Consider the following 25,812-nt stretch of genomic DNA (forward strand, 5'->3'; position numbering starts at 1 on the left):
AATCTAGTGAAGATCAAACATCTGAGACATGCTGAAATATCATTCTCAACATTGAAATAGGTCAAGAACTTTTTAAGGCACAAAATTGGGAATGATAGCTTGCTTCTAAATACAGAAAAGACATTCACAATAAATTTTCATTCAAACTATCAAAGGACCGCTAGGGCGGATGATTCCTACATCCCGTCACTGCTCAACACCACTCCGATAGGAGAGTTTCTGGGCCTCCAGATCGAGGGCAGTGTCACCTAGGGAGCTCACGTGAGAAGAATTTCAAACATTAGCATAACAACAACCATAATCAGCACATACACACGATTATTATTATTATTATTTGTTATTATTTATATTTTTTTTGTGAACAAATGTTATTGTTTTCAAGTCCTATTAGATACGGAAATAGAAATACGAAAACGTCACAACAAATTTTGTTTAAGTTTGGTTTCTACAATCATTAGTTTTAGGGATTCATATATATGAATATATTATATATAAAAATATATATAATATATATAATAATATATATAATCAATGTAGGTACAAATAAATACATGAAATGTATGAAAATGATTGCACATTCTTTGATTCGTTCGTTGCATTTTAATGTAATTATTAACTTAAAAGATATCTTTAAAATCAGATCATTTAAAATTTCTCTTGATACATTTCGTAACGAAATAAATAAACTTCTAAAATAAAAATGCATATATATATATATATATATATATATATATATATATATATATATATATATATAATAACACACTACTAACAATACCACAATGACGTCAAAATAACGACATCTTATATGAGTTTAAACTAAATAAAAACAACAAATTATAGTATTTTGTAGTATATGGTGGATTAAATACAACAGGCCGTGGATAAGTCAAGACCGCCAGATACCCATAGCAGAACGTTGGATTCGAACCAGAACAGGAGTGACAATTTGACAGTCGGGTTTCATTGCTGTGTCTGCACTGGTACAACCAGGTAAGTTTAGTTAACGTGAAATCGATTTATAACTAGTTTTAAAAAGTTGAATTAATTTACAAAGTATTAATAGCATAATAATACCTTGGTAGGAGAGTTTTTTTCTAGAATCCTGTAATAATTAATTGTGAAGATCTGTTGGTACTGCTGGCTATAATGAATCCATTTTGTCAATACATCCTCATTAGCTGGAGCGATGTATGTCAATGACTGAGTATGTTGTGAAATGGCAACAAGGCAATGAAGAAGTGACTTATAGATATCCTCATTGCTGAAAGATGTCCTAACTATTATAATATGTGGTGCCTGCTTACCTTGATACTCTGAATAGTAGAGACATCATAGCCTAATTTGGCAAGCTCTAATTTTTCTGATTGTTTAAAAACTAATATTTTTGTGTCCTTGGATGAAATTGGTAAGTTGTCCATGCTTCCCAAAAGAAATTTTACCTTTTCTCTCTGTACAGAAATTTATGTCTAGTATCCATTTTATAATATCTTTTATTTACCTTCACTAACAGTTTTTAAATTTCATAATATGTTATCACAGATAGGATTGGATGAGGCCAAAGCTTTTTATCATTTCTAACTACGGTGGGATGTGAACTTGCTCTCCTCCCACCACTCACTCACTTGTGGCAAGCAGGGTGTTTGTTTGTATTCTGTTGCAGCATTGTTTATTTTTAATCCTTATGCTTTACTGTTGCAAACATATTGTAGAGATTTTCCTTATTTAATTTTATTGTGGTTTTTTGTAGCAACTTACTATCAAACCATTTTGTCGTTTTTTTGATCATATTTTACCTTTATTGTACTTAAGTTATTTATTTTTAAAATTTGTTTTAAAAATATAATTAAATCACATTTTTTCAAAAACAGTATTTCTAAATTTAATTACTATTATTGAATTTGGTTATTATTAAATTTATAAAGAATATTATACTGGTGTTTACTTATAGTTTAACTTAATCCATGCACAGACTGCTTGCCCATGTAAGCTCATTTCCATTTAATTTTAATTTAAACAGGTAAAGTTATCATGGATACTTCTAAGAATTTTTTTGTTTAATAATTACCAAAGGTTGTCTTTCATTTGCATATTAATCTTAAGTGTGTATATTCATTTTAAATCATATTTAATTTAATTTCAATTCTTGTATAGTTTCATTTTCTGGAGAAGATCAATTCAAATTCTTTTTAAAGGCTGTTAGAAATATATATCCAGGAATTAAAACCTGTACATAGTAGTTAAATTTGTTGTTTCTTTGGTAGATTTTGTTAATATGATTATGGTTTCATGTCTCTTGTCAAATTGTCTTTTTCATTTATAATTGATAAACTGTTATAATGCTGATATTATACAATCGCTAACTGTTTTGTTTTGAAATATAATCAATGGTTTTGACAATCTCTTTTGAACTGCAGCCATACATTATTAAATAGTATATTGTTTGGTACTCTATAGCATATTTTATTTGTAATACAGGCCCCAGCCCCTGCCCCCGCCCTCGTACTGGCCAACAAGTGTAAACTGACCGTGAAGCCCAAATGTATGGTCAGCAACAGCCCTAATACCCGCAGGTCTTCTGGACGTCGCAGCACCCTCGGAAGCAGTGACGGCTCCCTCTACATGTCTGCTCTCAGTGATGTGCTGGATGAAGAATTGACTGATATGTCGACCACAGAGGCTCAATCACTGCCAGTGCCACTGGTCAATATTGACGTGGAGTGTGCCACCTACTTTTATGAAATTTTTGAATACTTGAAGAGTAGAGAAGAGTATTTCAAAATCAGAGACTACATGAAGATGCAGAAAAGCCTAAGTCCTCAGGCGAGGGCGATCCTGGTGGACTGGATGGTGGAGGGCCAAGAGCACTTGGAACTTGACCACGAGACCCTGTACCTGGGTGTCAAGTTGGTGGACTCGTATCTCTCACACATCAAAGTCTCCAAGAAGAGTCTCCAGTTAGTGGGGGCTGCAAGTCTCATGATTGCCGCCAAATATGAACAAGGCATGTCACCTAACATTGAAGATATTCTGTCCATATGCGATGAATCATACACACTCAGAAACATGACGAAGATGGAGGTTAAAATTCTGAAGGTGATCAACTTTGAGCTTGGCTTCCCACTCTCATATATGTTCCTCAGAACCTATGCTAGGTGTTCCAACACCCCACTACCTTTGTTAACACTGGCCAGATTTGTCCTTGAGTTCACACTGATGGACTACAGCGTAGTATTTCTCTCAGACTCCAAACTGGCTGCTGCAGCGTTATACATAGCTTTCAAGATGAAGAAGGAACAGGAGTGGGATGACAAACTTGTGAACTGTACAGGTTACAGAATAGAAGATTTTATTCACATTGCTCATGCACTGAACAACATTCTCCACCAGGAGCCTAGACAATGCATCCAAGCTGTCAGGAATAAATACTCTGATAAAGTCTTCTATGAGGTGGCCAAAATTCCCCTTGTGGACAACAAGGAGTTATGAGACCGCTTGGAGAGGCTGTTGTAAATAGTGTGACTTAGTGCAGTACTTTTCAAGCCAAAATGACCATGGACGTTTGTTTGTCTTAATTCTAAGGGATTGTTTGAGGGGGGGACAAAGTTTGGCCCTTTGGTGACATATACCCACGTTAATTGTTGTGATACAGTTCTAAATTGTTATTTATATTTCGATAATCTTGGATATTTCGATAAACTTAGTAGTATTTAGAGAAACTTTAGATTTGTTACCGGTTACAAAATGGTTCAAGAACGTGATTTAGAATATTTAAAAAATAATATAGAGCAAGATTAGAAAGAAAAATCACAGATAAATCAGTTAACAATAAACGATAAACGACAATCGACTCCAGATAAATCAGAAGAACAGGGTGTGATGGGATCTCGTTGATCAAAGGTAGCCAAGGAAATTGACAGTGTGGGATTGATAATAACCAGTGATTTTGTGATTTGTTAGATTAGTATCTTATGTTTTGAAGAAAAATCCAAGTTATGTTTCCAGCTTATTTCTTATTGGAATAGACTGATAAATCTGTCATGTGATTTAAAAAAACAACTAAATGCGTTGTAGTTTTGTACAGTTATTTCAGAAGTTTATCAACTGTACACACAATTTTTTCCTCCAATGTTCAAATTGTAGACCTGTTACAACTTTGTTACTGATAAAGTAATTATGAGAAATTTTCTTTAAGAGTTTACCTGTAATCTGATTTGACCACTTTTTAGTTTTAATGTTGACTGACAATAATACACTTTGGCAAGGGGGTTTGAACCATGGAAATCAAACGAAATGATCATTACATCTGTATTAGTCATGATCAATTTTAACCATCCATGCAGTCCTTAAAGGCTCTGCAGAAAAGACAATTGAAGATTATTGCATAAAATTCATAAAAAACTGCCATTAAAGAGTCTTAACGCGATGATTTTATTTTCATAATACTAAGAAAATGTACAATTTGTATTGATCTTAAAATACTTTATTACAGTTTTTACAATTGTTTGTACATTAAACACATAATTATTAATCAGTATTGACACGCATTAAATATTAATTTCAGTTGAATAATTTGTACCGTTATTATAGTACATATATTAAATTTATAAGGAGCTAATACTTCGTAAATCAAAACAACTTTTCGGAAATACTTGATTTATTCCGAAATTAAAGTTCACTCAAAATTTGACAAAGTTTACAAACTTTAGATTCGATTTTCTTCAAAACTTCACACAATCAAACAAATCTAATTAAGAGTCTGATCAAAAAAGAATTAAAATTAAAATGAAACTAAAAATGTATACTTCTCCAAAAATGGTTTAAATTAACAAAATAAAATAAAAGGTTCTCTTCTCAAAATACTCAAAAATCAATATAACACAAAACTTGATATTAACTTTACGACCAAAATTTAATTCACAATACTTCCAAAAATTGAATTAAATTCTCTGACTCTGTAAGATGGGAAACTTTAGAAATTTAATTACAACAGTATAAAAATAAAAGATATTAACTAAACGCTGGTACGGGACTTACTACTTTGAAGACTACGGAGGTTGATAGGAATTTAATACGCACTGAAGAAAAATTAAATACTTGAATTAAATTTACACCCGACAAAAGAATTACTCTAAATCCCAAACTATAGTGTTAGAGGAAGAGCTGCCGCTTCTCACCAGGACGTGTGCACCTTCTCGTGGAAACTCCAAGACTGCGCTCCCTCTCTCCACCCAACAGGTTCGGAACGTATCACCGTAGATAACACGATCAGCTGATTGACCGGTCTCGAACCAACAAACAACGTCCACGCAGTTAACAAAGAGCCTACTTCCTACCGCGATTCAGCATAAATAATTACGACTACGGTACAAATTAAAGTAAGGAAAAACAAAGCTTACAAAACTGTTAACTAACCTGTGATTAAAATACTATTTTCACATATTCTAGCAAGGGAAAAGGTTTTTTAAAAGGTAGCTTAACAAAAGGAGTATGCAGACTGAAATGCTTAAAGTATAGTTTGAATGCTTCCACATTGCACATACTCAGACTGTGCACAAGTAATGCAAAATTAAGCGGTTATTATGCAATGATAATATTCAGAGATATAATGAGGTTAAATGTAGAAATTAATTTCATAAGAACTTTAAAAGTAATACAGTGGATCGTGGACTATTTAAAAAGTCCGTTAACAATACACCTAGTATATAAAAATGAATTGCTAAATGCGTTTTTAAGCGCTAGAACGGCTGGACCAACTCACCTAATTCTTTTTTTTAATTTTCGTTGAAAGTCGAAGGGATGTTTGTCTGAAGAGAAAAATATAAAAGTTTGCAGGAACATATTTTCTAAACATGATCCAAATTTACTGACAGTAACAGCTGTTGAAACTTGCTGAAGTTTACCGAGGAGGTAGAAATATTTTTTTACATTAACGTTTTATAAAATGTTAAGTATACAATGCTGTATCAGTGGTGTAACGCACATTGCAAAGACAAAGTTACTATATCAGGTTTACTACAGATTGCACCAGTGATGAATTTAAACCGTCCAATGCATTGGAAATACTATTATGCTATAAAACGTACCTTAACGAACAAACCTGTTTATGTCTGTACATGAGGTACTCGAAACTGGTTGGCTTCTTGACATTGTGAAATAAATTTTTACAGTGGCTCAAGAATGAAACAGGAATGGACACTAACAAGCCTCAACAATCATTGTTTCCCAGCCTACAGTTCAAAAAACAACACAACATCTATCAAACAAAATTTTATGTACACGATTATTTTGAAAATGTTGAATGCTCTTATTTTGAAGGATTCACACTCTACCCTTTATACAGGAAGCAGAACACAGACGGAAACACATCCTTTTTGACCGAATTAGACTTTTTATGCATACCTATACCACTTTCTTGACTGGGGTAAAAATAAAAATTATAACGCCAGAATTATCGTGGACCATAAGTAGACGCTATTACGTTTAGGTTGGTTTCCGAGACCTACTTACTCTTTTTTCATCGAGGATATAATGCAACTCAACTGTGGAACCGTAAATAAGTAACGCAGGAAGTGCATTTAAACAACTGGAATAATTAAATTTTGAACTCAGTAATTTTTATTCAAACGAAATTATATATTTTATTCATAATTATATCATAAAGCAAACTCAACCCTAGTACTTCAAATGTCTTAAGACTTCTAGTAGATTACAAGTATCGGTAGTAGGCACTTTTTGACCAAAGTAGGTCATGAAAACTAACTAAATACGTTACATACTGGAAATGAATTTAAATGGTGAGAATAGACAATTTTATAACTTTGGTTAGTAAAAATGCCGTCAATATAGGGTTTTTTATCGGGTATTAGGGAAGGAAAATTCAATCTTGGCTTTAGAAATATATTCTCCTTCACACGCAAAGCCTGAAATAAGAACCAGTAAAATTTGTATTAAACATTTGAATTTCTTAAGCATGAACAGGAAAATAATAAATACCGGACATATGCCTATTTCTGTTTCAAAAAGCTCATAGAGCTCCATCACTTTAGATCAAGAATGGTTTTACTAAGAAGGCTATGCCCTTTCACTACACATCATCCCTGTCTGTTTCCACAGACTTAGCAATGAGAACGATCTGAAGATATACGCTGTACCTTGCCTCGCTACTGTCAATGTCGGTGCCACATTCCTCCGTCCCACCACACATCATCCCTGTCTGATTATAAATGTTTATAATCAAAATGAAACAACATATAAATATATAATTTAATTACTTAAACATTTTCTATCTACAGGGACTTATTTGATTAAAACAAGGAATAACTACAGTTTAGGCTTACATGAGCCATTGTACATTTCTGAATGTCATATGTGGAGTTCATTCAACATTATTAACTCTTTCATTGCCGAGTTTTCAACGGTACTGTCAGGTTTATTTGGTAAGCACATAGCCGCTCTTCTGTCAGCATACATGTAGCGTATTTCTTGTCCACCACGATCATCTTTATTTACCAAACTGCTGCCAGAATCTTCCGTTTCATCACGTCAGATCATGGTTAATATATTAAGGATACATCCCGATCACCATTATTCTCAGAAAAGTTACAAGCTGCCTTATGCCTAACTCACAAAAATGCATCTGAGAAAAATCTAAAATTGATAAAAAAAGACCTTATTATTATCACAAATAATTCCTACTTAGTTCAGTCGGTATGAGCCATAATCATAATAGAAAAAATTACAGTAGCAACTTCAAAAATACAATAAAAAACTAAAAAATAACAACGTTCTGTTTCTAACATCCAGATAAAGTTTTATCAGTTGTTATAAGTTTAACAATCATCTTTTGTGATAGTTCCTTAGTTGACCTTCAGAGTGTAGTAGCAATAAAACAGCACTTCCGTGGATTTCTAGTAAAAATAAAAACTACTAGAGGCCAATCTGTATCATCTTATGGCTGCTAGACGTTGTGTTAACTCCGGCTTGGCAGTTGAACGGAATTTAGACGCGCATGGCAGTTAAAGGGTTAAAGGTATGTACTCTGAAAGTTATAATCTGAACATATTTTTATTGTAATTTTCTGCAAATCTTAAACTTTACAAAACACTTTTCCTATTAAAATATTTTAATTTTATACAATATATAAGTGAAAATTAAAGGTTTATGCTTTAATATATTAAACATGTTTGTAATGCACTTTTTTATTAGACTATTTCACACACAAAATTTAGTTAACATTTAAATTCACTCTGTCTGTTATTATATTTCATATTTTACGACACTGATTTAAAATCCAACCTTAGTTACAGCATTATTAACTATTAAGAGGGCAGTGGGAGGAGGAGTCCCTCAATCATACTTTTTTATCATATTAAGGAATTAGTAAAATAGTAATGGTAACTTTTTGAGGTAATGTTGTCAACAATGAATGAACCAAACACTTTTGATCTGCATCTTTTTACACTTGATATTTTAATTGTTAATAATAAAAATCCATTGTTTAAAGCCCTTATGTACACAAGCTATTTACAATCAATATTGTTAAAAGTATCAACAGTATTTGCAAATTTTAATGCAAGTCACTCCGGCTTCCTTTCCTTCAGATCTGAAAATTTTAGAGTACCAAAGAAGGTAAAACAAGAATAATAACAATAGCTAAAGTACACTAATTCATAACATTTAACTAGATGCTCTATGATCATTACTGCATTATAAATTATATATAACTGTGATAACTTCATTAACACGTTCACTGCGGCAAGAGCGGCCAATGATGTACCCGATATGCGGCAAAATTCAAACTTGCGATTTTCGTTGAATTGGCGTTATTTTGGTTTGATGCCCTATAAAATAATGATATTCGATTATATTACGTTCTTATGCGTTCGTAATCATTGGGACTGTCCGGACAGTGGCCCGCATTTTTGGCATGGCATCATTTATGTTAACATGTGACGGGCTATATATAATTTAACTATAACTAACCAAATGTGTTGTGTGATGTCCAAAAGTAGCAAGAATACTTCAATCGACTTTGATATGCATCAGGTACCGTTGCTAGACAGCGCTACTGTCCGGACAGTAGTCCCGCACATAGCGTCAAACACCCACAGAGCCCGCAGTGCAGATCGCCGCCGCATGCTGTCCGCACAGTAAAACAAATAAAAGTATCATTTGAATGAATTTACTAAGAAGACAATAGCCTACATACTGTATACAAAAAAGCAAAATATGTGTATACTATGTACAAGAAAAATATTGACACCACACATATAGATAAAATCGCAATACCGGTAAAAGATTACCTTACTTTTAATTTAGTAGTAATAACCTATCCAATTTGTAAACAAGCCTAGCTGCTGATACGTCTACTCACGAAAACAATAACACAAGGGAAAAGAAATTAGGAACACGTGTTTTATTGTTTTCCTACTGGTTCATAATAGCAATAAACATGTGAAATTTCAGCTGTTTCGCTGGCACTGTCGGGACAGTAGGTCCGCATTCCAGGACGAACTGACGTATCAGAAAGTAAGTATACTTCATCTAGAACAAGCTTGAAAAGTTTCCGACAATTCCTGCAAGATCGCAGCACGTGACAAGCGAAACGAATAAGCAATGCATTGTGCGTATCGGCACTGTCCGGACAGTGCCTCGCAGTTTTGGCGAGGGTCACGGGACTGTCCGGACAGTGGCCCGCAGCGAACGTGTTAAAGATAGGCAAGATATGGTTGGCTTAAAAATAAATGGTACAACTAAAAATTACATGTTATTATAAACTAACTTCTATAGGTATATTCTTAAAGAACTAATACTTTCAATTTAACACTTACTTTATTTATTAATGAAAATAACTATTTTGATTTACATAACAAACTTAACAAAGACTATTTCTCTATACATGTTTTTATATATATATATATTTGTAACAATTGTATGTAAAAATTAAATATGTAGTGCATTTACAAGCGTTGGTAGGCACAGCTAGAAAATTATTTAGATTGGAAAAATGTCATTTTAGTTGTGTTAACTAGAATGTTGCATGCAAAGAAAGTTCATTGAAGATAGCTAAATAACAGTTCATAAAGTGGAATTAATCTACATTTCCAGCACTTCTGACAGGTACAACTGTGCTTACACTCATACAACCGACTTGTATAGGATCATTCCAGTTTACAGTTCCGTACTATAAAATAATTATAAAAATGCGTAGCAACATAATCATGGGGTACATGGTACCCTGTAATCTGACACTAGATTTACTTAACTATAATTACATAACATTCTGTAAATTGCACTTTTCGTGTTGACACTTGAACAGTTTCCTTTTTTACCTAAAAATATGTTGTTTTACTGAATCTGTCGTTGTTTTTTTTTTTACAGACAGATTTGTAGAGTTTAAATATAAACTTCTTACACAAAAAAATTATTTTTGGTATCTTTTTCTAAATTGTTATTTTCTGTATAATATCCACTAAATCATTTTCACTATCATTGCCCGTGTCATCATCACGTAAACGTTTATTTGTGTGCCTTCATTTTCATGGTACAATAAACACTAGAAATGAAACCATAAAATACTCCAGGACGAGTGACATGCAACAACCCGTGGTAGCTGTCTGCACTGTGTGACTACAGTGAACTCACCGAGGTGCAAACACTCATCACAGAAGACCAAGGAAGTGCTGACATCTAGTATAAATGGCAGAACTACTTGGATGATAAGTGATTGTCTCAGAAATGCTTCTTTCGCAATATTACGGCAAACAACAGAATAAAACAGGAACCATGCGTAATATTACGCCAGTAGCACACATTTTATGCAATCACTATGAACGTAATAATACATAAAAAAACTGTGAAGGGGTTAAATATTAAATCATGTTGACGCCTGAGATTATTGTTTATTAAAATAACTTCTACTGCATTTCTTTTCACAGAAAATGGTAAGGTGAATTATCAAGTTTTTTCCTGTTTAACCACAATGATGTACTCTGGTATGGAGAGCAAAGACAATCGAAACCCAGATGTCTTACTGAGTTTAGTAACTAGGACCAGATAGCAGAATTCGTTAGTGTTGCAATAGGTCTAATAAATTGTTTTCCCTAGGTCTGACTATAAGATCATGATTTCTGTGATAAAAACTAATGCAGATAGCACAATAAAAATTTTCATTTTAACTGAAGAAGTATATTACAGTATAAGAAGTTGTTATGGATAATTATTCACTTCTGGAAGTTTTCTATTACTATCACTATATGCTTATTATTTCCGTTTCAATTATTTGTAAATGAGGAATAATTAAAACAAGCAATAATAATAGTATAATATAAATACTAATAATCATAATAATACAATAATATATGATTTATTATTATTATTTTGAAATTCAGCATAAGGATTTTTCCATGAAAATGTAATGAGATTTTCTGAGCGTAGATCAGTACATTATATAGATAAACACAATGATAACTCACTATGAATGCAAAGACCAGCTTCAGTTCACCTTCCTCCCAATTAAAAAATATTTGTTAAGGCTCCAGATTCCGAGAGTTAGGTCTGAAGCAGCATCGGACTCTTGATGCTGCATCGGGAGGAAGGTTGTATGTGGATAAATCACTGTCAGAAGTTTACAGGAAACTGTAACGTATTATTATACTATTACAGTTAATAATAATAATCATATTCTTGATTTGCCATAAAAATTTAGAACATTACTGACAAAGTCATGGCATGCATCTTATTAATACAGCCAAGTCATTAAGTACAAAAATTAAAATACATATAAAAGTTCATCAATAAATGTTAATTATTAAAAATCCATATTTTTAGAGTTTCATTTAAATTGTGAAATGCATTCTTCAACAACCAGGAATAGAACCTATTTTTTAAAAATATCAAAAGGACATGAGCAAATATTTTTCTCCAAAAAACTTTTTGGAGAAAAATATTTGCTAACTATAAACTCTCAAAAACATTACAATATGACTTTTTAGAGTCCAATATTTTGAAATTTTTCATTTGCGTAGTGAAATTTTTATTTCATTGAAGAGAAAATGTTTTACTGCTTTGATACATTTAGAATTTTAAAAGGTAAAAATTTAAAGAAATAAATAACACTAAAATTCTTACTCCTAATCACAATACACGATTTTAACCATTCACCAACAATCGAGTTCGAAATAATGACAAAGCTAACACCACCATCTCATTTTGGAAGTAAGTTTGTCCAATATTTTAAAATTAAACAAAACGACTAGATTAAGAAAGACTAAACATTGATTCATGCATAAGTAGGTTTGGTTGTTCTTAAAAGTTTATCAAAGAAGACATTTGTTGTATCTTGAAAGACATAAGCCAGTCTGAATATCATCAATACCGTAACTATTATTCGTTGGTAACGGCTAAAGTATTACTAAACATTCTAGTTAAGGCACATTTATTTACATGATATGTTTGAAGAATGGAGTGGAAATAATGTAGGATTACTAATAGAAATGTCACTTCCACTTGCTTATAGTTTAAGTCTAACACTGCTATAGTCCACTGCTAGCCTAGCTATCTTCTGAGTGGCTACTACATGACTCCTGTACACAAGCACTATTAAATGCCTCACAGACCGCTTGTGGTGATGTGTCCTTGATGTGTATTGTTGAGCTGGTGATGTGTTGTCGTCAATGGTGTGTCGCAGTCATCACTGTCCTGACGTGTTGCCTTCTTCTTGCGAAGAGGTTCGGTGTCTTCGTCCGGTAGCTTCCCATCACGATAATTCCAAGGTTGAACTTCAGAAGTTCCAAACACTTGAAAGAAGAAATAGGTGCTAACAGCAATACAGCACGCCACCCAGAACACTTTCCTCCACTGCTCCAAGCCAGACTGGAACATTTCATTTAAATTAGATGATGCAAAATTTATTAGAACACAATATCAAATCAAAATAATATTCATTCATTTCTACACTGAATAGTGTCAATCTAAGGAAAAAGCAGTCAAATTACAATATATAATTGTAATGTAAAGTTTATAATTTAATTCTTAACAGATATCCAAGAAGTATTATACAGTATGCACTTAATATTACAAAATTTAATATTAAAGGTCTTAAGAGAAAGTGCTGAAATTTTTCTAAAGAAGATAAAGACAATCCTACCAAAAACTGTTTTAACTTTCTTTTAAAACAAGTAAATTTACCCTCACTTTTTATAATTCCAAACGATGACAAGGGATCACAAATTCATTTTTATATCTGGTGTCATACTGATGCACCACATTACTGCTACCGATGGATGTTTGATGTTAACATACATGATGGCTAAAAAATATAAAGTCCATATATAGTTAATATATTTAATTATTTAAAACGTTCTATGACAGATTCAAAATAATGTAGTTTTAAAATGGTTTCTGACAGCTTTTTTTAAACGTTTAGTATTGCATTGAGATCTTATTTTTTAGTATCCCTGTATACACACAGTCTATATGTAATGTGAGAAAAATATATAAGTTAAGACATTTATATCAATATATGAATACGAGATGTTGGTAAAATAAACTTTAAAAATTACATAATTAAGTGCGAGCTTATAAGTATGCATTAGAAATAAGTAGAGAGATGTAATACCTAAAATTAACTTTTGACAATTTTTTAAATTTTGATGTACTAATACTATGTTATTAAATAGTGTTGGCTTTGTGGTCAATCTGTTTCTATTGTACTCTTACTTAATATATCCTTGCTTTCTCTTTTGAATTGAGATGACATTTCATTACCAGGTGGTGCTTACAACAAAAAGCATTTCACTTATTGGTTGCACTTCAGTTAACTTACAAATTCCTAAAATATATATTGTGTTTTTGTTTTCAGCCATTTTAAAACGGAACCTACAGTAACAATATTGTTGTCCATTATGCTTGTGGACACATGCAATCTATCAACTATGTTCCATACAGATTTATTTTTTGTAAATTTTTAGGGATATGTTGTATAATTAACTGTATTTATACTAATAATAATATAAGAGCATAAGATGGGAATATAAAATTTGTTGGTATACAATCTCGTTTTGCATTAAATTGATAGAGGAATCCCGTAAGAAAAAAATCAATAGTCAGCCACATTAGTTTTGATAATGGTTTTACAGATATTATGTTTTTAGCTTCACACACTTAAAATTGTCCCGCAGACATACGAATAAACGTGAAATCAGCATCAGCGAACGAGATAAAGACCAACCATTTGGCTGAAAATGGTGAATTTGATATGTTACTTGTTGAATGATGCCAATCTAACTTATCTCCTGCACCAGTTGGCACAGACCTAATAAATGGTCTATACACTATTTCTTTAGAAAAACATGGCAAGTAGACATGGGGACCAACGGCGTCCGAACTACCACCAATGACCGGGCAGGCGAGCTGCTTGCAAGGACAGGATCATACTCAGTGGTCACCCATCCTAGTAGCAGCCCCGCTTGACGTAATGAATAATGTCTTTATTAAAAAGACATTTATTAGGGCTATCAAGACCTCTACCACTCAACCTAATATCTTATACAGTACATTTATAACAATTGAATACGAACACGGTAAATTATACACGTACCATACTTTAAATAAATATGAACATAATTGCCACAAAGACAAAACACATTTAAGTGCTCCAATACTTTCTATATATTGTAATAAATACAAGAAAAAGTTAATGACACAAAACAAGATAACAAAGGAAACACATTGTGGAGTAGTGAGACGGCTGAGGAAAGTCAGTTCTCCTCGACTGGATGACATTCAATGTTCTATATTAAAAAAATTGTTTTCCTTTTATAGCCCTTGTCTTCGCACATCTAGTCAACATCTCTTATTCTTGTGAAATTTTCCATCAGCTCTCAAAATCAGCAACACCATAGCTATTTTCAAATCAGGATCAATGGAAAAAGTTGAAAATGTTAGGCCTATCTTGTTACAATCTGTCTTTTCTAAAGTTTTAGGGCCAATAATGTGTGAAAAGTTGGTTTCTTTTCTCCAGAGAAATAATTCTTTAAGCCCTCAGCAACATGGTTTCATCAAGTTCAAATCCATCAGTACAGCCATATTTCAATTCATTAACTCTCTCCTTACTTTGTTGGACAACAAAATGGTTTCCATTGGAATATTTTTTGACCTCTGCAAGGCTTTCTATTGCGTTATACTCAAAGTCTTGTTAGGCAAACTTGAGCGTTACGGTGTGCTCTACAGGGGTTAGAAGGAGCTCTCGACCTCCCTTAAGGCTTGTTTTGGACTCAAGAACAAATGATTTCCCGGACAATTTGTAAGATTTGGTTCATGAAACACTTGATGATGACCTTGATGAAGATATCGACGATAGTGACCAGGATCCAGACTATGTAGAAGAAAGTGATCATAATTCAAAAAGTGAGCAGAGTGCAGACGAGTGCAACATAGAAGAAGTAAGTAAGTCTACTACTGAAGCGGATTTATTGGCTTCAAACTATTCTATTATTACAACCACTTCTGGTTCACTAGGTTCTACCAAAAGGATATCAAATACTACTACCAGTTGTATCAACACGCCAGTTATTGTTGACTCTGTGGCGAACGAAGTGACGCCAACTCTGATCCTGAAGGAAACCATTTGACGCCAATTGCCAATGACGAAACACCAACACCAAACACCGTTAGAGTTAGGTCATTCTATTACGGTAGAAGAGCAAAGCAGATGATTAAAAAGAAAGTACCCCCCTCCACCCGCCTTTTCGCTGGAGAAAAAATGCAGCAAATCAAACAGTTTGAACCAGGGCTCACAATTACCAGGACTGAAGTCTCGAGCATCAAATCTTGGAGCAAATCCTGATATTGAAGAATATGGCAGCTACTGATTTCTAATGATATTCTGGCAAAAATTGTGCACTGGACAAATGTTAAGATACATTCTCTGAGGCAAAAATATGATAAGAGCCACTTTCTTTCTTTTTTTCATGACATGGATGAAATAGAACTAAAGGGCTTTATTGGCCTTTTAGTGTACAGTGCTGCCTTCAAAGCTGGTAATGAATCCGTCGCTAGCTTGTTTGCAACCGATGGAACAGGTAGAGAAATTTTCCGTGTTGTAATGAGCAAGGAAAGATTTCTTTTCACCCTACAAGCTCTCAGATTCGACAACTCAAGAGATAGGGAAGAGAGAAAAATTGAGACGAAGGAAGCAGCAATAGCAAATATATTTTATAAGTTTGTAGAAAACTGCCAGTCCTGTTATACTAGGGGTGAATCTGTATGTATTGATGAAATGTTGGTACCCTTCCGGGGTAAATCCAAATTCAAAATGTACATGCCTAAAAAGCCTGCCAAATATGGTCTTAAAATTCAATGTTTGGCTGATACAAAGACGCATTACTTTTTCAATGGATATATTTACACAGGAAAAAACAGTGATGGTAAAGGCCTTACTGACCAACAAGTGAAAACCCTCCTTATACCCACTCAAGTAGTGCTCCGCCTGATTAAACCTATTGAAAATAGTAAACGGAACTTGACTGCAGACAATTGGTACAGTTCTATACAGCTTGTCAACGAACTTTATCAGAGAGGGATAACATTTGTAGGAACTTTGAAAAAAAATAAAAATGAAATCCCAGAGAGCTTTCTTCCATCAAGTACAAAAGAAGAAAAAAGCTGCATGTACGGTTTCACTGAGAATATTACTTTGCCCTCTTACGTTCCCAAAAAATCAAAAGCAGTTATCTTGGTTTCATCGATGCACCATGGTAAGGCTACAGATGACATTAGTGGGAAACCTGAAATTATCGCTGAATATAAACGAACAAAAGGTGGAGCGGACACAATAGATATGATGTTTTCAAACTATTCCTCCTCTAGACGCACACAAAGGTGGCCAATGGTAATTTTTTTACTATTGTAAACATAGCCTCTGGAGTAAATGCATATATTCTATACAATTCCTACAGAAACACGAAACCTATGGCCAGACTTGATTTTATGAAGTCTCTTGCTCAAAAGCTCCCCCCCCCCATGCAAAGAAGACTTCAAAAGGGACATCTGAGTCAAGATATGCAGATGAGTCTCAAGCGAATTCTTCAAGTAGAAGACGAGCCTTTCCAAGAAGAAAACAATGGTCCAGAAATCCTGAATGTGAAGAAAACGTGCAACATGTGCCCTCCAAGGCTCAAAAGGAAGATGACATATGTTTGTAAATGTTGTGCCAAACCTATTTGCCTGAAGTGTTCAAAGAAAGTTTGTGTGGACTGTATCAAGGGTATCCCGGCACGACCATATATCTACTGAATCTGACAATCAAGTATTATTGTTTTATGTTTATTATTGCCTTCTTATTCACATTTTTTCTTTTTCAAATACGTTAGATAATACACAAGTTATGTTGTTACTCTTAAAGAAGTCTATCTTTTGTTTGATTGTTCTTCAGTATTAAAACCTGTTTTTGTTCAAACTTTTTAAACCCAAGTTCAATGTTTAAAGTAAGGACATGTATTCTTTACATTTAAAATTTATATTTGACAATAATATTCTTCTATATTAAGTATTTGACATAATACTCAAGTAATATAGTTTCTTTTAATGAAGTAATCTTTTGTTTATTTGATCCTTTCTTTATCATAAAATGGTTTTGTTCAAAAATTTTAAACCCAAGATCAATGTATAAAATTAAGGATATGCTATTGTTTACAGTTCTAAATAACATTTTATTTCTTACTATGGTACTCATTAATAACATTCTTGTTGGTTTACACATTTTGTTTCAACCTAATTTCCTATTTAAAATTTAAATTGCAATTCTTTCACTATTAAATCGAAAACAAAGCAAAATATAATATAAACAAGCTTTATGATTTATTTTAATTTTAAGTCATTATAAGAAAGTTAATAAGAGAGTTCAAAGTATTTTTGCTATATATCTAATTTTTTTTGTAATTAAACATGTTTTTTTGTGCGGTAAGACCCCTCCGTAGTAGTTATGGGACAAAAAACGTCCGTAGTAGTCAAAGGTTAAATCACTTAATATTCAGACCCTTGCGGGTTCGGTGGGTTATGAGTGCTGCATGTATGTCAGAAAGAACCCTAGCTTTCACTGTTAGGGGGTCTTATCACTTGTACAATACGAGAGGCAGGAACAATATGCAGGCACTTGTACAATATGCTGGCAGTTCACAAGCATTCTACCAAGGGGTATGAGAAACCCTATCACATTATCACCTATGTGTAAGAATTTATAACGCCTTGTCCACTGATATTAAGGATGCAAATTCAGAGCCTGCGTTAAATAAAAACATTTTTCCTGCAAAGAATGCCATTAAGGATCTCTTTTCGTAGCAAATTAAGACCTCTAATAATGTCACTATATTTTTTCTGTACTGTTCTTTATTTTAACAAGTTGTTTTAATCCAACTATTGTATTTATGAAGTGTTCATAACTCGTAAAATGTGTTTTGAACTAATTAATGCTTTGATTCATTCAAACATTCTAACACAGTGGTTGACCACATGCGTGTCACAGGTACCACACCTATAGCCCAATAACAAGTCACTGAGCCTCTCCCCGAAGCATGCACAATCCTTAATACATCTAATATTGTGGGGAGCAGCATTCTGAAGGCCAACTGTAAAAGGCCTATTAAAAATTGATCATCAATGAATTGGAATTGATAGTAATGTGGCACTTCTTCTTATAGATCGTTCACTAATAACAGAGATAAAATTTAAATTATTAGACAACTAAATAGGATATTTCGTTCTGATAACTAACTTTGTAATAGAACAAAATATGGAATCTACACAATTGTTGAAATTTAATGAGTGACAGCTGCTGAAAATATTGATTAACATGCTTGTGAGATCTGAGATTAAAAATAAAACTAATGCAATAATTATGTGCTCAATAGTCATGTCACTCATCACAGTTATCAAAGTGTGGTAGTATAATAGTATCAATCAGCGTAGACTTAACATTGAATGACAGTTCAATAACAAATCGCTTTAAACCATGGATGCTACCAAAGACTCTTCAGCATGTTATAACTTTGTCAGTCCACTTGAGGTTTGTAAACATAGTGACTCCGAGATTTTTCACTTTGTTTTGGTAATTTAATTCATAACTGTAAATTTGAAGTTTTGGTGCGGTATCAAGATCAATTAGATTATTTTCGAGTTACCTATTATCATTACAAAACAAGGATTCATGCAGACTCGACGACACATCATCTAACCTGACTAAGGACTGTGGAAATGTCTTTGCTCTCATACTAGCAGTAGTAATAAACAAATCCTTTAAAAGTGGTGTTTTCTTTATGTTATGAGAACTGCTAAAGTGTTCCCAAAATTAAAAAAGGGTCTTCATGCACTCCTGTAATTTCAATATGGTATTGTAGTCTGAGGTGCCACCTCTGCTATTAATCTGAAGTTTTTTTTTGCTCTCCTAGGTCAAGAAGCTTATAAATTCTTATAAATTAAAAATTATAAGATTTAAATGGCGCTGCTTCTGGAGTGACAGGATATTCAGGATGGGTAAGCTCAAAGTCATGTCCCCCCAGAAGTAGGGGAGGCGAGCTCTGAACCAGCCTCTCCAGTCAAAAAGCTGGCAGGGGGTGGCACACCCTTGTTGAGGCTAGCAAGAACCTCTGATATTTAGGGAACAAACACCACCAATCTCCAACTGTCATCTTCCACTGTAGACTAGACCTATCAAATTACCCTTTCACCCCAGAATTTCGACATTTGCGGTAGTTATGTCCCGCTCCTGGACATCCATAAGGTTGCCCAGATTTAAGTGACACATCGGTTTTTGCTGTGCTCAGTGGTAGTTTCAACTGGTAGGTATAGACCAGCCAGAAATGATCCCTGCTGGGTCCTGAACAGATTACTCACTATACAGAAAGCAACAATAAGATCCTTAACTAAACTGGAGTGGCGAGAAACCTACAGGGAAACTTTAAAGCAGCTAAAAATTAAAACCGTCATCACTATCCACATTTAAGAAGTGATACTCTTGGTTGACAAAATTGACCTTCCCAGAGATATCAGAAACCACAAGGAATTCATCAAGAATCCCCCTCCCAAGATTCAGGTCTGCTCTGTTCGAAAAGAAGCCAACCTATGTTGAAACAAAACATTGCAACCCCCTACCAGATGACATCAGAGTGCTAACTGGAGTTGTCTTAAAACAAAGACTGTACACCTGGCTGATTGATCAATCCATGTACACCATCCAAGAATTTTATAAAAACATCAGGAGGTGACTTCTTAGTTAATAGTTATATTATCATTATTTTACGTACTTGATGCCATTATTTTTCTTAAAGAAAATGTAAATAAAGATTATGAATGATTGATTGATCAACTGATCATTGCTTAAGTTTTGTTTCATTTCGATTCAGTCCATGTTGCGAGTGGCGACACAAAAGTAGATACTTCACTAGGTAAACAGTGAATGTATATTTACAAATTATCAATGTAAAGATTACTTGTGGTTATGCTTTGAAATTGAAACGACGTCATTTTTATAAAGTGTGAATAGACCAAGCCCTGTGCAACGTTTTATCTTCCTCCTTCTTCAAACATTTCTAACGCCCAATAGGTCCAAACATTATGGTAAAGGTAAAAATAATAGTAATTGTTTATTTCACAACAAATATGGTAACTAAAAATATTTTTATTGACAATTTCAAGGACATATATCTTAATATCTTCTCACCTCTTTCTCATTCGGTGCAATTTAAGCACCCAAATCTAATTATTTACGTTAAGTATATATTTCTGAATGATCTCGAATACGTTATAAGTATACATGTCGAAGCACAGAAACAAATACATGAGTTTTTCTATTAATTAACAATTTGAAACATTCCTACTTCTTCTCAACTAAACATTATTATAAACAAATAAATTTGGTAAAATATGAAATTTTAATTGACATATAGAACTTACATCGTTTCGCAGTATGAAAGCAGCCACCATCGGAGCCAGGAAACTAGCAGTCATGTGTATTGTCTGTGCAAATCCAAGGATTGGACCTGAACAACAAAATTATATCAATCATGACTAAAAGAAAGTATTTCAGTAAGGGTTCTATTTTTATCGAAATTGAGAATAAAAAAATTTGACAGTGCAAGGGCTATATAGAAAGTAAGGAACGTAAGGGTGGTGAATTTCCCCAGGAGGACCTGGATCGGTTGTTTTCGGCGGTTTGTAGAAGTGATAAAACTGTAGGCTGATCAGCCTCATGGTGTGCTTTTGGGGTGCGCAAAAGGCCCTTGAGGCTTAAGTGCATGGCAATAGGCCACCCCATACTTGACACCACCAGGTGCACGCCAATCGTGTGAATATAGAGGTGTGCTTGTGCTTGTGCTCTACACCTCAGTCAGTGTATAGCCGTTACAACAGGACCATCTCCAAGCTGGCCGTTTTATTTTTATATCCAAATTTGAAATGTGTGCTGCAAATGAAAATCTATCCAGTTGTGAATTGCGGTCTATGATTAGTTTTTTGTTGGCAAAAATTCGAAAACCAATAGATATTGATCGGGAACTGTGTGAAGTGTACGGGAACAATGTACTGACTGAAAGTTCTGTCAGGAAGTGGTGTATTCAATTTAAAAATGGCAAAACAAACATTCATGATCAAGAGAAGAGTGGACGTATGAGTATTGTGACTGACGATCTGGTTGCCAAAGTTGATGAAAAGATTCCTGAAAACCGCTGTTTCACAATAACTGAGCTTTCTCTATGTTTCCCACAAGTTTCACGAACTTTATTGTTTGAAATTGTTTCACAAAAACAAAGGCACCCACAAATTTTGTTCAAGATGGGTGCCAAAAAATACTTATAGATCACAATTAAGAACAATGAATGGGGGCAGCTTTGATGTTTTAGGAGGCCTACCACAGTCATGGCACGCTGGATCAAATCGTAACAGGAGATAAAACCTGGGAGGAACATGAGAACTGTGAGCAAAATTACAGTCTATAGAGTGGGGGGCACACAAGTTCCCCCAAAAAATCAAGAAAATGTCTGAAAACTTTATTGACATGGAAGATCATGGCATCAGTGTTCTGGGGCAGGCAAGGTGTTCTTCTTGATTTTCTCGAGCTTGGTGCAACAATAAACTCTGAGCGGTACTGCCAAACATTGCAAAACCTAAAGAGAGCTGTCCAAAACAAGTGCCAAGGAAAATTGTCATCCAAACTGTTTTTGGATGACAATGCCCGGCCTCACACGGCAAACCTTACACAAGAACTCTTGAATTCGTTCAACTGGGAAGTGTTAACTCACCCCTCCTACAATCCTTATCTTGATCCAAGTGATTTTTACTTATTTCCGAAAATGAAGACCTGGTTAGCAACACACTGTTTTGACAAACCTGAGATCACAGGCAGCAGATTTCTATGACTCAGGAATTTCAAGCTTGTTCACCACTATGAGTGCCTGAATTTGTATGGTGATTATTTAGTAAAGTAGTATTTTAGTCCCTCTTTCATATGTACAGGGTTAGCCAGTGAAAAGGGAAGATTGGAGATGGCCTTGACAGTTGGAACGTTAGTGATGGGGGTAACAGTGGCAGGCTCCTTTCTACCTGCATGTCCTGCCATTTAGTTGAGATGGATCGTTGGACGGGTGAACATCGCGGCTACGCGGTTAAAGTGTATAATACGAATGGTGAGAGTTCGGTGAAAACGCGACGTGTTTTTCGACGCCATTTCAACATACCGCGCAACAGGGCTGTTCCTTTGGATAACGCAATTCGTTCATGGATAAACAACCTTGAACAAACTGGATCAACATCTAAAAAACGAGGTGGGAGTGCAAAAACCATTCGATCTGCCAAACAACATGCTCTACGCCTTGGAAGAACAAGCTCACTTCGGTGAGAAGGATTCTTCATCAAGATTTAAATGTTCACCCATAAAAAATACTGATTGTGCAATCTCTCAAACCAACTGACCATCAGAAACGATTACAATTATGTGAGGAAATGGCCAGAAGACTTGAAGGAAATTTCGACCAAGTAAACAACTTGTGGATGAGCGATAAGGCGCATTTCCACCTCTCTTGTTTTGTTAATAAACAAAACTCCAGATACTGGTCGGAGGAAAACCCTGGCGCACTTCATGAAACGCCTCTTCATGCTGAAAAAGTGACGGTTTGGTGTACAATGTCAACAGGAGGAATCATAGGCTCATTTTTCTTTGAGGATATCAATGGAAGTGCTGTGGCTAACTCTGTGCGTTACGTTGCAATGATCCAGACCTTTCTTCCACAACTCTCCCATTTTCAAGTTAATGAACACACAATGTTCCAACAAGATGGGGCAACAAGCCACACTGCAAGAGTTGCCATGAATGCTTTGTTTCCAGGTGGCGTCATTTCCCGAAACAGGGATATCCCTTGGCTCCCTCGCTCTCTAGATTTGACAGCCTGTGACTTTTTTCTATGGGGTTACTTAGAAACAAAGAGTTTTTCAGAACGATTCACCTAGAACTATCCCAGCCCTAAAACAACGAATTCGGGACGACATTGAAGGAATACCAGTCAATATGCTGCAAAATGTCATGAGAAATTTCCAGGCACAGCTGCAGCAGTGCATAGATTCCAATGGAGGACATATGGCAAATGTTATATGCGAAAAATAATTTTTTCACTTATTGTACAGTAAATGGCTACCTTTTTTCTTTATATTTATAACCATTAAATAATAAAATCAATTTTCTTAAAGAATTAGTTGCTTATTTAAATCTTCCCGTTTCACTGGCTAACCCTGTATATAATAACACTTTTTTCTTGGGCTTGTTTCTTTTTTTAATTCCAAAACGTTTACTACTTTCAGAATAGCCCTTGTATTAAAAATTTCATAATTTACAAAATAATACATTTAAAAAAATGTTTAGTAAATAGTTTAAACTTGTAAGTGTGTGTTTTTTAACCCCGGCCATTATATCAAGTGATGTGTCAAAAATCCCAAGCCATTTTTAGACAAAATGTATGGGTTTTGTAAAAAAACTCGTAACTAGTTATTTTTTTAAGATATCACGCTCTCTTTTTTGTTTTACTTCTTTATGTAGTTTACACAAAATATACTAATACAAGTAATATGTTGAAAATCATATTGTTTAAATACAAATACATAAATAAAAAAATATAAAAAAATTCAAGTTTGAGGATGGAAACCATTTACATAAAAAATATTTGACACAAAAATACCAATTTATATTATGTTAAATTTAATCCTTTATCTAAGGAAAAAAATTATAGGCCTACCTTATTTACAAGTGGAGTACCATCCATTTTTGTCCTTTTTGCTATTTCTGGCCAAGTCAATGTAATACGAGCTTTGAAATTCATACTCATACTTAAAATAAACATAGTACCAAAGTTATTTCTGAAACAAATAATTAAAACTATTCATAGCCTAAATTTAAAAAAGATTTAAGACCATATTTACATCACTACAAAATATTTTAGCACTTCTGGTCACAGAAACAATTGGGGTGAATTCCTTTTTGGCAACATACACAAAAATACTTGCTTTTTTCTTTTACCCCCACACTGAGTGCTTTGAATGCTAAACACAAAAATTCCTTTCCATTCTTCCTGGTAGGTGTTCTTCCTATGTTACATCGTTTTAATCTAAAACTGTGAAGAAAACGGAATATTCACAACCGCATGAAATACAGCTATCTGCAACAAGCGTGAGCAGTCAGTCGAGCCAAACTGCAATTGCTCAGTCACAGACTGACAAAATACAAAGTCAAAGCTTTACAAACTAATATATTTCAATGCAATACATCTTTGTGCACAAGCCTGTGGAATTTCAAAGCATTTGGTAAAATAGGTGGCCAGTAAAATAATAAAAACTGCACGTCCACACTATAAGGACATCAGGAGTTGACGCCATTTTTACGATGTCCATATTGTACGGACGTCAGGATTAAAAGGGTTAACATTTGTTATTGACGATGATTGGTTTGAAAGAATTATTGGATTTTGTACATTTGCTATCTGAGTATATATTATTATGAGTAACATATATTTATGGCATGTGTCCGAAATCCTATTATCTAAATGTATTACTTATATAGCAAACCGATGTATGAATAGCTAGAGATGAATTGAATCCATCATGACACGGAAATGTTTGTTAATGGAAAGGTTCTGTACCTGCAAAGTTAGGTCCGATGTCAACGATGCTGGCCATGGCTCCTGCGTAGGAGGCGGTGATGAGAGCAACAGCCAGGAACCATGTGATCAGCACCAAGGTGATGTCACAGCCTAGGTATCCTATAGCTAACATCATCAGCCCTGGCAATACTTGTGCTGTAACCATCACATATACTTAAGTTTACAGATACATATCTTTAAGTTTAGATTAATTTTCTCTAAGTTTACTTCCAGACATACAAGGGTAATTCTTTTCATTCTCCAATCTCACGCTATGACGGCCAAAGAGGTGTCAGGTCTGCGGTGTGCGCAGTAGTTGAACGCGCATCTTCTCTGTTACAACATTTGTCACCGTCTAGTTCAAGTAGTCAGTTTTGGCTCAGTTGCAGTTGCATTTACATGGCAGCCTCTACTGATTTTCCCACCAAGTGTAAGTTGAGGAGTTTTATTTGTTTCCTGTGAGCAGAAGGGAAGAATACAGAATAGATCCATTGGAGACTGTGCCGTGTTTAGGAGAAAACATTATTAGTAACGGTGTGTGCGCAAATCGCGTCAAAAGTTTAAAGATGGCCGATTGCTAAATTCAAGGATCAATTCGAGAAATGTCAATGCTGAAGTCAATCGACGATTATTT

The 25,812-nt window shown here is 34.3% G+C and overlaps 2 protein-coding genes across 2 annotated transcripts in view; one reads left to right on the forward strand and one right to left on the reverse strand.

Annotated features, from left to right (window-relative positions):
- Nucleotides 1-1,399: 1,399 nt before the first annotated feature.
- On the forward strand, nucleotides 1,400-3,489 carry LOC124369639 (G2/mitotic-specific cyclin-B3-like). Its single transcript, XM_046827690.1, has 2 exons — nucleotides 1,400-1,408; nucleotides 2,479-3,489. The coding sequence occupies exons 1-2, from the start codon at nucleotides 1,400-1,402 to the stop codon at nucleotides 3,487-3,489; spliced, it is 1,020 nt and encodes a 339-aa protein (XP_046683646.1).
- Nucleotides 3,490-12,483: 8,994 nt separating this feature from the next.
- LOC124369640 (sialin-like) overlaps nucleotides 12,484-25,812 on the reverse strand; it is a 50,125-nt gene continuing 36,796 nt past the window's right edge. Inside the window, exons 8-10 of the mRNA XM_046827691.1 lie at nucleotides 25,179-25,334; nucleotides 20,953-21,038; nucleotides 12,484-12,876 (exon numbers count right to left, since the gene is read on the reverse strand). Coding sequence (XP_046683647.1) covers nucleotides 12,613-12,876; nucleotides 20,953-21,038; nucleotides 25,179-25,334 — 506 coding nt within the window. The 3' untranslated portion in view covers nucleotides 12,484-12,612. The remainder of the gene's footprint in view (nucleotides 12,877-20,952; nucleotides 21,039-25,178; nucleotides 25,335-25,812) is intronic.

The sequence above is a fragment of the Homalodisca vitripennis genome, chromosome X, assembly GCF_021130785.1.
Source record: "Homalodisca vitripennis isolate AUS2020 chromosome X, UT_GWSS_2.1, whole genome shotgun sequence".
NCBI classification, from domain to species: Eukaryota; Metazoa; Arthropoda; class Insecta; order Hemiptera; family Cicadellidae; genus Homalodisca; species Homalodisca vitripennis.